General features: G+C 43.6%; 1 protein-coding gene across 1 annotated transcript in view; it reads left to right on the top strand.

Annotated features, from left to right (window-relative positions):
• The first annotated feature begins 2,454 nt into the window (after positions 1-2,454).
• Positions 2,455-14,477, top strand: part of LOC120439252 (ribonuclease inhibitor-like) — a 52,244-nt gene continuing 40,221 nt past the window's right edge. The window contains exons 1-2 of the mRNA XM_039610048.1: positions 2,455-3,397; positions 13,864-14,037. Of these exons, the coding sequence (XP_039465982.1) occupies positions 2,478-3,397; positions 13,864-14,037 (1,094 nt within the window). The 5' untranslated portion in view covers positions 2,455-2,477. The remainder of the gene's footprint in view (positions 3,398-13,863; positions 14,038-14,477) is intronic.

The raw sequence follows: 14,477 nt of genomic DNA, 5'->3' as shown, positions 1-14,477 counted from the left end.
AATGTGCTGAGCTGCTCCTGTGACTGGACAAAACATTAGAAACAATCATCAAATGCAATAATGAAACATTGTGCAGATGTAATGTTAACCTGCTTTGTGCCACATTAGCACAGCATGTACTGACAGAGCAGTGCAAATGAGCAAAGTGATGTAAACAGAGTAACTGAGCAGAGTGAGCAGAGTAATATCAGCAGTAATGAAGCAGCAGGATCAGTGTAGCAGCGTGTGACGTCATAATGAATCAGATATGATCTGAAATCTGACAGTGAGACAAGAACATGATGTAAGGTCCTGTTTAAACCCTGATGGTGCTGCTATGAGGGGAGCACGTTCTGATTTAGGACTTGATGGTCTGAGGATAGAAGCTCCTCTCTGTTTGTGTCCTGATGGTGCAGAACCTTCTGCCTGATTGTAGAAGGAGCTGAAGCAGCATCATCCCAGAGGTGAAGCTCCTCTGTGTGCAGACCTGAGGTCAGATTCCTCCAGGCTGATGTTCAGCATCTACAGAAACGTGTGGTTGTAGTTATTGCTGCTCTGTGTGCTGACAGCAGATACTCAGAACAAAGCGCTGCACACGTGTTCTTTACAAACATCTGTACATAGAAAACATGGATTATGGCAGTGAATGAACACGTTTCTGTCATTGGTTTCATTGGCTGCTTTTTTCTGCCTGTGTTCATGTGATGAATGTCTGACACATAAACAGGTTTGTAGTCAAACATCACATCATCAGGGAGGCATCATGAAACAAAGTTCCTGCTGGAGGCTGAACTCAATTTGGTGGCAATGTTCAAAAATATCACTCAGATCATTTCAAAGCTTTTAGTTCTTCTTCTTCACTTCTGTAAAATAAGAGAAAGAAAATCTGAACCCAGAAGTTCACTTCCTGCTGACTGAACTTTTTCAAAATAAAGCTGAAAGCTCTGAATGTGACACCGCTGCTCCACCAGTTTTTAGAGGAGGTCAAAGGTCAGTTCAAAGTGATGGATCCCAAACTTCCAGTACATCCAGTGAAGGACATAATCAGCTCTGTGATGAAGGCTTTTACTGTGGAGTTTGTAGGCTGATCACTCTGTGTTTAATAAGACAGGAACAGCAAAGGAAACTTGGATTCTGAACTCAAACACACAAGTTTCTCCACTTTGACTTTTCTCTGTGACCATCAGAGCTTCTGCACAGTGTCATCAAATCTGGATGTTTGTCACTGACAGTCAATGATTTTAGTGATAAAGAAATGTGTTCACAGAGGGAGGAAGAGGAAGAGGAGTGGTGTTTGTGAGGAGGAGCAGCTGTCCTGCTGTGCTTTGTGTCAGGACGTCCTGAAGGATCCAGTCTCTACCAGCTGTGGACACTGGTTCTGCAGACAGTGCATCTCCTCATACTGGGACCAGTCTGCTTCATCAGGAGACTCGTCCTGTCCCCAGTGTGGAGAAAGATCCAGAAGCAGAGCTGGACTGCAGACGGCCAGTCAGAGCAGCTGTGTACAAAGTAAGACTGAACATCTGTCTGCTGATGGACTCATTTCTGAAAACTGGACTTCTTGTTGTTGTTCAGACACTGAAGAGTTTTCTTTCTGTTTTTCTTTCTTTCAGCAGATGTTGGTCTGCAGGAGGTTTTAGATGAACATAAGATCAGTCTGAGGAGGAGATGTGAAAGTGTGACTGAAGGAAGTGATGAAACAGGAAGTAGAACCCTCCTCAACAGGATCTACACTGAGCTCTACATCACAGAGGGACAGAGTGAAGAGGTTCATACCCAACATGAGGTGAGGCAGCTGGAGACAGCTTCCAAGATGGACGCCCTCCATGATGCTCCAATCAGGTGCCAGGACATCTTTAAAGCCTTACCTGACCAACAGAGACCCATCAGAGTGGTTCTGACCAACGGCGTGGCTGGTGTTGGAAAAACCTTCTCAGTGCAGAAGTTCACTCTGGACTGGGCAGAGGGCTTGGAGAACCAACATGTCAGTGTGGTGGTTCTGCTTTCATTCAGGAGCTGAACCTGATCAGAGATGAGCAGTACAGTCTCCTGGAGCTGCTCCATGTTTTCCATCCAACATTACAGAAGGTCACAGCAGAGAAGCTGGCTGTCTCTCAGCTTTTGTTCATCTTTGACGGCCTGGATGAAAGCAGACTTTCATTGGATTTCACCAACAGGAAGCTGCTGTCTGATGTCACACAGAAGTCATCAGTCAGCCAGCTGCTGACAAACCTCATCCAGGGAATCTGCTTCCCTCAGCTCTCGTCTGGATAACTTCCCGACCTGCAGCAGCCAATCAGATCCCTCCTACATGTGTTGACAGGCTAACAGAAATACGAGGCTTCACTGACGCCCAGAAGGAGGAGTATTTCAGGAGGAGATTCAGTGATGAAGAGCTGTCCAGCAGAATCATCTCCCACATGAAGACATCCAGGAGCCTCCACATCATGTGTAGAATCCCAGTCTTCTGCTGGATCACTGCTACAGTTCTGGAGCACATGTTGACTACAGAGCAGAGAGGAGAGCTGCCCAAGACCCTGACTGACATGTACTCACACTTCCTGCTGGTTCAGACAAAGAGGAAGAAGAACAAGTACCATGAGGGGCATGAGACCAGTCCACAGGAGCTGACGGAGGCTGACAGGGAAGTTCTTCTGAAGCTGGGGAGGCTGGCGTTTGAACATCTGGAGAAAGGAAACATCATGTTCTACCAAGAAGACCTGGAGCAGTGTGGTCTGGATGTGACAGAGGCCTCGGTGTACTCAGGAGTTTGTACAGAGATCTTCAAAAGAGAGTGTGTGATCTTCCAGAAACCAGTTTACTGCTTTGTTCATCTGAGCATTCAGGAGTTTCTGGCTGCAGTCTACATGTTCCACTGTCACACCAACAGGAAGACAAAGGTGCTGAAGGACTTCTTGGAAAATAATCCAGATGATCCTTACTATTACATTTCGTTTTCGGATGATTTACTGATGAGAGTCATGTCTAAATCCCTCCAGAGTAAAAATGGTCGTCTGGACCTGTTTGTTTGCTTCCTTCATGGCCTCTGTCTGGAGTCCAACCAGAGACTCTTAGGAGGTCTGCTGGGTCAGACAGAGAATATTCCAGAAACCATCCAGAGAGTCATCAAGAGCCTGAAGGAGATGAACAGTGATAAAATCTCTCCTGACAGAAGCATCAACATCTTCCACTGTCTGATGGAGATAAATGACCTCTCAGTACATCAGGAGATCCAAGAGTTCCTGAAGTCTGAGAACAGATCAGAGAAGAAACTCTCTGAGATCCACTGCTCAGCTCTGGCCTTCATGCTGCAGATGTCAGAGGAGGTTCTGGATGAGTTGGACCTGCAGAAGTACAACACATCAGAGCAGGGACGACACAGACTGATTCCAGCTGTGAGGAACTGCAGAAAGGCTCGGTGAGTCCAGATGTGATCATTAACATCATTGATTAGGGTAGATCAGTAGGGCTGTGCGATATGACCAAAATCTCATATCCTGATATAAGAGATCTATCGTCCCAACAACGATATAAATCACAAAAAATTTACATTTTCTGTAAATTCTGTGAATCTCGGGCAGCTCGACTTGCGTGAAGTGTTTCCAGCTGGGCGTCGTGTAGCTGGAGTCGAGTGTTTTAACCTTGTTTTAGACGTAAGTTGTAACAGCCAATATTTCTTTGTGAGCATTTATTACACGGCGTGCTGCGGGGAAAAGCCTGTTCTAATGTTTGAGTCTAAGGCTTATTTTCTAGCACCTGACGGCTCTGTTTGCTTGTCATCCGTAAACACTCTGCAGACTCTTTCACGTGATTCCGTTTATTTTGAAAAGTCTCAACAGGATCTTGAGCTTTATTGTGAAAGGTTTATGTGGAAAATAAACAAGCGGACACGCGATGGTTTTACCGTCGTTGTTTATTGAAAATCTTCATTTTGAATCATTTATAGAGAAATATGCCACCACATAGGTGTGTGTTTTTGTTCAGCACCTTGGAGACCAAAATCTGCTTCTTGTAGTTGTGTCCCGTCACCAGGGGGCAGTGTTGCAGCGTGAAACATCTGTGTTGTTTTTGTTAATTTAACTGAGCTCATGCTGTGTACCTACTGCTGGCGCACAGAGCTCGGACTGATCCTCCAGGAATGGTGGCATCTTACTGGCCAAGAGGCAGTGATGTCATACCTGTTGCTCTCTAATCTGGATCTTAAACTGCTCTGGCATAAGTTCACAGCATATGTTACCATGGCAATTTACCCCGGTAAAAACTAGAGACGGAGAGATCCGATATTACGTATCGGTCCGATAGTGACCTAAATTACTGGATCGGATATCGGAGACAAATAAAAAAAAATTAATCTGATCTGAAGTATCACAAAATCACCTCACAAAACTTGCTACATGGCATAACCCAGCTCATGACCTTAGCACAGTAGATCAGTATTCGTCACGTGATAGAGCGGCTGTTGTGTGCGAGACCTGTCGCCGGTCTGGTTGAGCATTTGGAGCCTTTCTACGTGCTTCCAAACTGCAGCATTTCATCTCGGAGAAAACTAGAAGTAAAGCAAGTGTGTAAGTTCAACTCTGAATGTTTGTATAGGTTTTCCACATTAAGCTTAACAACGGATTTATGGAGCCACAGCTGGACTGGCCATCGGAGTTTTATATTTAGGCGAAAAGGAATCGATTTCTCCCGGACTTCAGCGAGAGTGAAACAAAGACACAAAGCTGGAGTTATTCTGTGTCTTTGCTGCACAGCTGCCTCTTCTCCTCTCATTCTCTCCGCCTCCCTCTCCTGTTGCTACTTCAATCATGAAACTGATCAATGATCAGCTGATCGGTTTTTCTCTCTTGTTTGTTTATCGCTCACTTTGCGCCAGAAAGGGGGAAACCGCCAGATGTTGCGTTAATCAACAGCAGCACGTTTAAGCTTGATCAGCTGTTGTTAGAATTTATTTAATATTAATTTCTAGTATCAGCTGATGTTTGTTGGAGCCACAGCTGTAAAGCTGCTGGTCATGATGTCGGTTTGGATATGTGGTGAGAGGGAAACATGCAGATGAAACCAGGAGATGTCCTTACTGAATCATCAGAGCTGAACTGGTGATGGAGAAACAGGTTTACCTTTTAGGTGACATGAATGAGTTGAAGTTATGAACTGTTTCTGAGAGACAAATAACACCAGGAACCTTTTCTATGTAGCAAACAGGGAGGAGGGTGGGTGGTGGTTCCCTATTTTTTGGCTGGTTATTAGTTGGGTTGTTTAATATTTCCGCTAAATACTCTTTAGAATACCAGAATTGGGAGGATGGTGCAGGTTTAAGTTTATTAGATTGATCAGTGTAACTGAACTATGAAATATTTTGGGTGCAGGGTATTTTTGCATACAGCAGGGTTCAGACGGGTGCTTGAAATCCTTGAAAATACTTGAATTTTAATGTTGTCCTTTCAAGGTTTGGAAAGTGCTTGAATTTCAGATGTGGTGCTTAAAAGTGCTTGAAAGTGTAACTGTATTTGATTCACCACAAACAACTATCTGATTGAATAGTTTTCTTATCAGACAGAGAAATAAAATGAGTCGCAAAATGTAAAAGCAAAATTTCCCGCCTGGGCTGCCTTGCACCTCTGTCTGTTTCAATATGTGACCCCGCCCCTCCCTCGGACAGTCGGGGATGAGTGCGCTAACATACCTGTGGGTTGCTGTTTTTGTTGCTACCCGATCCGTACCGGAAACCCAATCGGTACCCCGCATGCGCAAATCTTACGTCACTTCCTCTCTTTGCCAACATTGCGACATTCAGTATATTTGAATGATATACGGTTAGCGCCCAGTTAGCTCCTAGCATTTCTCAACAGCTCTGCCTCCTTTTCGACTGCCCGGGACATTTAAACAATGGATAATCCGTATACAAACAAATTCATGCTTTTCTCCTCAACAGAGAGCTTCCCCCGATTGAACAACAGCGCCGTAAAATAAGAAGAATGGTGCCGAATTACAGACTTAATAATACTGACTTAGTAATGTGTCACGTAAAGATTCATTAGTCAGATAAAGTGTTTACTGACAACTGACAGTGATAGCGGACATCATCATCACTATTCCAACAATCCTCTTCGCACAGACAAGCATAAACACACTCGACTATCACTAAATCAAATTAAACATGCATTTGTAATGACGCTGCTTCAGTTTAAAATACGGTTCATTCGCTTGGTCAGCAGGTGGCGGTATCCTCGAACACTGGGAAGTAAACTGCCATTAAACAAACAGAAGAAGATGAAAACCCCTGCACATGCGCGGTACGGATCGGGTAGACCCGATTTGTGCGGTCCGACTTTGCACATGCGCATTAAGGATCGGGGAGTCCTGATCCGTAATTATCTTTTTATTTTTTTGTTTTTGTCTACATTATATTAAATGTTTCGTTATCGGGAACATTTTAAGAGATACTTATTATTCTTAACATCTTAACAGATACTCTGACCCGTAACTATCGTAAAACGCTTCGACCGGAAGTAGACACCTTTCGGGCATGCGGGTACTGATTGGGTTTCGGTACAGATCGGGTAGTGACAGTTTTAATGAGGGGCGTTTCTCAATATGCGTGCTTGTGCGCATTTGCATTCTCGTGTATTCGATATCGTCATCAGTCGGAGACCAAGTACTGTTCCAATTCGAAAGCACGCATCAAGCCGAGAGCGAAAAAAGTCCCAGATGTGTTCTCGCTCCGCCCGTTTTATCGAGCATGCATCGGTGTGGACTTGGTACAGCTAAATATCCCAGAATGCATTTCGTCCAAAACTCAACAGCGGACTCCCGCACATCGTTTTCACCCCCCTTCGCGGTCTTTTCACTACTCAGGTTAAAGAAACCCCAGCAGCTGTCTATAGTATTGAGTGTCCACTAAAATAGAAATAAAAGCGTTCTAACATCTCACCTGCTTGTTTTATTAAGGTATGTACACGTATGTACATGTACACTACTTTTATTAATAGAGGTTTCACTACTGAGGTTAAAAATGATATATAAGTCACTTAGATCACTTCTAAATGTTAATGTTTGGTTTATTTCAGTGTTTTATTTGTTCCTGAGTAAACCGGTTTGGCTGTGATTAAAGTTAAGCTTCATAACATGTTACTCACAGTTAAATTAAGAGGGACGGCAGTAAAAACTCCGGACCTGTGACATCATCACGCACGCAGGTGTTCCAATTGTACATATCGCGAGTCCGTGCTCGCGTTCTCGTGGTACGTACTCACCGAGAACGCAGTACGCATCGCGCATTTCTGAGAATTGAGAAACGGCCAGTGTTTGGTGGAAAAGCGACAATGGCGGAGTTTGCGTTCTCCAGTCGCATGATAGGTGAGTCTATGCCATTTCTCAATTCTCAAGCACGTGAGTACATACTCGGCGTTCTCGCAGCACGTACTGGCGAGAGCGCACGGGAGATGCGGACTCGCCGAGAGCGAGCACGTACTCACGTGCATTTGAGAATTGAGAAACTTTTTTTTAACTTTATTTAACAAACAATGAGTATACAACATACGAACAGATGAAGTATACAAAACAACAAAACATGAACACACAAAGCCAGGGGTAAAAAGTTACAAGAATACACGCAAAAATTCACAGATATATATTGTTTTGAGAGCCTTTTTGTTGGTAAGAGAATTGAGAAACAGCCTTTGTCTGAGTTTCGGACGAAATGCATTCTGGGATATTTAGCTGTACCAAGTCCACACAAGTCACCACCGATGCATGCTCGATAAAAGCGGGCGGGCGAGAACACATCCGGGACTCGGTTTGATGCGTGCCAATTGGAACAGTACTTGGTCTCCGACTGATGACGTATCACGAGTACACGAGAACGCAAGTACGCACAAGTACGCATATTGAGAAACGGCAATAGTAAATAATTTTCCAGTACGTACGTTACTGGAGAAATGATTGAAATGTACTGAGTGTGATGCAGTATGGCAGCGCTATTACGGAATATGCTGTGAACTTAGCTAACATTACTTAGCAGTGATATGAGTTAATTTACTCAAGTGAAAGCTTTAAACATTAGCCCGATACATAACTAGCTAACTTAAGGCTTTCTGATTAACCCTCTGGGGTCGACGGACTCAGTCTCCATTTCAACTTGGGTCGAACGTGCGGACTTCAAACTATATACCAGCTTTTAAATTGTGTTGATAGGTCACGTAAAACCGATGTTTGTTTTCTGAATAAAACGGTGGCGTTTACTCCGGGAAGAAACGGTAAAAACGGTGTTTCCTAAGGAGAGCGCTAGCAAACACGCTTTGCTTATGAGTGAAAAAAGAAAAAAAAACAAAAACAAAAAAACACTCCTTCCCTATTGGTGGAAAAATTTACCATGTCGACCAATCAAAAAAATGATATGGCAACATGTGGCATTCGTGGCTCAAGAGTTGGGAGTTAACCTTGTAATCGGAAGGTTGCGGTTTGAGCCCGGCTTTTACAGCCTTGGTCGTTGTGTCCTTGGGCAAGACACTTCACCGTTGCCTACTGGTGGTGGTCAGAGGGCCCGGTGGCGCCAGTGTCCGGCAGCCTCACCTCTGTCAGTGCGCCCCAGGGTGGCTGTGGCTACAATGTAGCTGCCATCAGCAGTGTGTGACTGGATGTGTAAAGCGCTTTGGGGTCCTTAGGGACTAGTAAAGCACTATATAAATACAGGCCATTTACCATTTGGTTGTTTGGGAAGAGAGGGAAGTTCTAGGAGTGACCGGCGAGAGAGAGAGAGTGTTTTGATATGTGAGAGATTTGTGACGTATACCATGTTTGGAGTCTCAAGTTAGTTTGTTGTCTTGTGTAGTTAGTGTGTACTGTAGTTGTTGTTTTGTTTTGTGTGTCAGTTCTACTAGTGAACGTCACAGTTGGTGCTAAAAAGCCACCAAAGGCAGATTGCAGTGTAAACGCTGAGTAACATACCTGCTGTCAGACCTGCAGGTTTATCCCTGAGCTGTTCTCATCTGTGTTATAGTGGACACAAACTACTTTTTGGGTTGCATAAATAATTTGTGGGCCTTCTTATTTGATGCAGAGCACCTGATTGTTCTGTAAATAGTTTGAAATGGTTATAAAAAAACGTCTGAGCCTTGGCTGCATTTTTAGGTAAATAGTATCATATAACTTTGTTGTTTGTAAAACTTGTTCATATTTTTTTTAAAAATGTCCAATTTCTATTTGCATTTCAAGTTATGAAAATGATTCCTTAAACATGCTTGTGGTTTTTACAGTCAAAAATATCACTTTCTACTTGTATTGTAAATTTAGTCTGAATTTAGATAAATTGTGCTGACACATTATGTCAAAATGAGTAAATAACCGATTGGCAAGATAAACAGTTTTTAAAGGTGAAATTAGGGCTGGGCGATATGGCCCAAAAATTCATATCTCGATATTTTTAGCTGGATGGCGATATACAATATATATCTCAATAAAGCCATAAAGTAAGAACAAAAAGAGTTCTTAGTCAAAGCTGTGTCCCAGATGTCCCAGATGTCACACAGGCACTTTTATTAAAATACAGCGCAGATGTACATGAAAAAATTACTCAAAAATAAATTATCAGCATTTATTAAATAATAATGCTCCATAAATAAAATAAAACAATGTCGTTTTGTGCATAACAAAGAGCTCACAATTGTGCAGTCAAAATGTAAACTAAAAGACGCTGAGCATAATAACAAAGACAGATTTCACAGCTGCTCTGTTCCCAACTTCTACTGCGTGACTGACAGCCTGGAGTTTGAAATCCGCTTCGTAACCATGTCTCTGAACAGGAGCCATTTATGGTCCTTATACACACACAGAGTACGGTAATATTACGTTGAAGCACAGTACGTATTACTCTGCGAGGCTCCTCGGTAGCCATAATGCTCCAACAATCGATCAAGCGGTTGTTAAGGTTCAAATATTGAGGAGGAATCCAAAATAACCACCACTGATCCGGCCATGTGCAATTAGACGGCATTTTAATGAACACATGTGGAGTCCGAACACTGTGCAGATTTCAGCGTCGAACTATCTTACAATAGTCAGACAAAGGCTTTATAGGGTTGGGGGTGATACTGCTCCCCCCCCCTCTCAGACACAATACAGCATACGTCAATCCAAAACCACAAATGTTCTGTCAACCCTTGACACAGTCCAGAGAACATCGTCTTCGGCTCGGTGCTTCCCCTCAGCTCGTCTTCGCTGTCGCTTATCTCTGGGACATCTGGTGTACTTCCTGGAACAGACTAACACGTATGCACCCCAACTTTGCAGTTATAGCAAAACATGATTAAACTCTTACCTATATAAATGAGTCTATCTAATATGTGTGTATGTATATGTCAGCTTCTGCTGCCCTTTGTTTCACCTCTCAGCTCCCCAGCTAGACCTTGTAACCTTTCCACTAGACAGAAGGCCAGCACAACTGAAACTATGTGTGTGTATGTGTCTCGTCCTTAAATGCTCTCTCCTCTCACCCTTTGCACTTCTGACCTTTCACCAGAACAGAGGCTCATCCTTACATGTAATAACCTAACTGGAACTATATATGTAATATGTTGAGTAAATGTTTAATCAAGAGCCTCTACTAAATAACCTGCTCTTGGCTTGCACTCAGACTCTGCTTTCAGTTTCACTTTTGCAAAGCCTGCAACTTCAAAAACATGTAACTTCCTGTCGCTGCAGCTCAGTTTCTCACCCACTGAAGACTTCAGTGTAAGAATATAAAAACATTCAAAAGCCTTTAAAATTATAGATTCCACTCAACAGTTTAAAGTGGTTCTTGCTGGACCTGTAATAAAGACTAATATAATACCAATATATTTGAACATCTGAATGCATCTGCATGCAACATCACTATTAATAATGAAATGGTAATGATGATTATAAAAATAGCAGCAAATAATAGCAGCATAATATTCTACCACTCCGGACACGGTGCAGCTCCGTAGCTTAGCAAAGTCGAACTAAAACATTTTTTGAAAGGTTTCTGAGCGCCGTGTATCACATAAAATCGGTTCGCGGTCAGTAAGCACAACCAGAATTCATACATAAGGCGCGCAGTCAACTTTTGAGAAAATGAAAGGATTTTAGGCCGTGCAGCCCATGTGGGCTGCATGGCGTTAGCGTGGTTAGCTCGTTAGCGCGGTTAGCTTGCTAACACGTTGACGCCGTCCAGTCCCACGCACGGGGCGATGCGCGGTAACTCGTTAACGGAGATTTGCTGTGTCCATCTTGTCGTTGCCTGCAGGTGAAGCGATGGGGAGGAGGGGAGTTGTTTTCAGTGAAATAGAGGCGAGGCGGAGTAACTGCGTGAGAGACAAAAGTGGATGAAAGAGAGGCAAACTTGCGGCTCCACAAGTATAGTTATAACGTAACATAGACTATATCGATATCAACGATATTGCCACATCTTATATCTCATATAAAAATATATCGATATTTTTAAAAAACTCGATATATCGCCCAGCCCTAGGTGAAATATAGTGGCCAAATGAAAAGTAGTCATAAGCAGCCTATTACACCCTGGAGCCCAGAGGGTTAAAGGCTAAAAGCAAAGTTGTCACCAAGTACTGTTTATATTTGTGTGTATTGCTGCAGCTGTTGAAAGTATTAACTTGGTGCCTTTGGGTGAAATAATGGTAATATGACCGATCCATATGGTCACAAAGACTAGCCACTTGTTTCTGTGCTACCAAAGTTCCTCGGCTTTCATTCAAAATGTGTTTATCGTCAGCACCGACACATTAAACTACTTAAACATTATAAATGTCTTCAAGCTCACACTGAGGCCTGCGGTTCACTATAGGGGTGGGTTTTTATAATCGATTTATCGATTAAAATCGATTCTGGCTTGGATAACGTAAAATCGATTCATTAAAATCCTGAATCGATTTTTTAATATAATTTTTTTTGCCCGAAATGCCAGAATCTCTGGTTAAATCTCACAAAATTTCAACAACCACCAAACAGCTAAGACAATAAATGAGAGCAGGAACACGGATTCTGCACAAAGACGTAAACACACAGCGCCGATCAGAATCAGTGAGATGTTGCCTTTCTCACGGTCGGGCTGAAAGCCGACAGCTCGCTGATTCTGATCTGTCGGCGGGTCCGCGCTTTGTGTTCACGCCCTTTTTGCGCTGATTCTAAAGCTGTTAGTTTTATCTCTCCAAACTACGCTTCACATAAACATCGTCATGAATTCACTCTGACTTTTACTGTTTTGCTTCCACCACGATGCACAGCTCTCTCTCTCTCTCTCTCTCTCTCTCTCTCTCTGAGTGAATGGCGGAGTGCATGGAGCTGGGGACGGGAGTGTCGGAGTGAGTGGATTTCTGTTTTCGAGTTCCTCTTTTCTATTTTCACTGTCAGGTGTGTTTATTTTCTCGACACACGGTTGTTGGTGTGTTTTGTTTGTTGCCGGCTGGTTTGGTAGCTTTTGCTACCGGCTTGGCTTGGCACAATGCCCGCTGTTGAGGGTGGTGCAGAGTTTGAGAAGCTGACACGCCCGTCATGCTGTCAAACTTATACCGACTGTGAATTGTTCGGTGGAGGAAGCTGTTTTGGCTGTAGGAGAGGTGGTGGGCTGTGACAGCGTGAAATCTGCCTCCCGTATGAATGGTGCGATTGGTATTTTTCTTGATAAGGTACCTAAAGTTAATGAGTTGGTGGAAAGCGTGGCGTCATTCACGACACCTTTACGCCCGTTCTCCGTTGCTTAGCCCTGCTAAAAGGTTACCATCTCAAATGCGCCTCCTTTTATTAAAAATGAAACTTTAGCCAAGGAGCTGTCACGGTATGGCCAACTAGTTTCGCCCATAAAGATGGTCTCTTTGGGGTGCGAATCTGTGCTCCTCAAACATGTTGTGTGTCACAGAAGGCAGGTTTTTATGATCCTCAAAGACCCGCTGGCCAGCTGAACCTGTCTTTCAGTTTCAAAATAGAGGTTTCACCTACATGGTGTTTGCTTCATCTGAGAGCATGAAATGTTTTGGTTGTGGTGGAGAAGGGCATTTAATTCGCTCCTGTCCGGAGAGGCTAAGAAACACACAGCCAGCGGATGATGCCGTTGGAGAGCAGGTCCCAGCCAGGGCTCCTGGTAGGGACACGGCGATCGCTCATGCGAAACCCGCTGAGACCGCGGGCAGCTCCGCCGTAGCCGAGGCGGATCCCGCTGCCGAGGCGCCTGTGGAAAACCGGCTTTTTCCGAGTAGTAACGGGTCTGATGAAACTGGCATTTTGAAAAGTGTTGATGGTGTAGAAACGGATCTGACTAATGACCAGTCTGCAGGTTTTTCTGACACCAGTCAGACAGCTGACACGGCTCTTGAGTCTGTGTGTGAGGATCTTTGTGAGGATGACAACATGCTTGATGAGGATTTGCTGAAGTTGTCTCAAAAGAGGAAGAGCTCTGAACCTGCCCACTGTAGTACAAAACATCAAAAGCTAAGAGAGGAAATAGAACAGGAGAGAGCAGTATGGAGTCTGAAAGTGATTTGTCCCTAAGCCAGGAACACCAGAATCTGTACTCTCCTGCTGAGATCAGGAAATTCTTGCAGAAAACCAAAGGCCTCAGGATGGTGAAAGTGGAGGATTGTTTTCCAGACCTTAAGCTTTTGTTGAGTCGTCTCGAGTCTTGACAAAAAAATCAGGGAATTTTCTTGATGATGTGTTGACAGACCAAGAGATTTATCGTTTAAAGAAACTGATTTTAAAAGTGAGATCTCAAGCACTTACTGCTGATGATGACGATGATGTTTAGGAACACACTCTATATGTCTGAATACCACATTTTAAACTGTTACGTATTTAAAATACAAATTATGAGTAACGCCGGTATATGTATTCCGTTACTCCCCAACACTGCAGACTGACTCACTGTGGATTCTCAGAGACTCACTATGAAGTTGTGGCCTCAGCTCTGAAGTCCAACCCCTCCCATCTGACGGAGCTGGACATGAGTGAGAACAGCCTGCAGGATCCAGCAGTGAAGCTTCTGTGTGCTGGACTGGAGAGTCCATACTGTCGACTGAAGACTCTGAGGTGAGTTCACTGACTGCGGCTGTTGTTGTTTTTCTGTATTTCAGATCTTTGATTGATGTTTGAAACTTTCTTTAGTTCCTAAATGTTCAGGATGTGTCTGAAGACAAATGTGAAGAAGTTTGAGTGCTTTCAGAAATGTTGTGTCTTTCCAAATGACTGAGCAACAGTTTTTCCTTTTGGCTGCAAATAGAAGTGACAGACTTGAGCAGGGTTCTGTTGCGAAATCGATCAATGTAGAGCAGTGAAACAAACCACGGAGGCCCCAGGAAAGTGCAATCAAACGATGAGTTTATTACACAGGAGAAGAGACATCAGCATATGACTTCTTCTGACAAAAAACATGTAAAGAGCACTTTTAAGCAGTGGGGTACACGCCCCATGGCGTCAATTACAGATTAAAATAGGTTAAAGACGTGAGTTACAGTCAATGGTACCTCTTG

Source organism: Oreochromis aureus, linkage group 3, assembly GCF_013358895.1.
Source record: "Oreochromis aureus strain Israel breed Guangdong linkage group 3, ZZ_aureus, whole genome shotgun sequence".
Classification (NCBI taxonomy): domain Eukaryota; kingdom Metazoa; phylum Chordata; class Actinopteri; order Cichliformes; family Cichlidae; genus Oreochromis; species Oreochromis aureus.
Note: the sequence above shows the minus strand (reverse complement) of the source record. Positions and strands in the feature narration are given on the sequence as shown.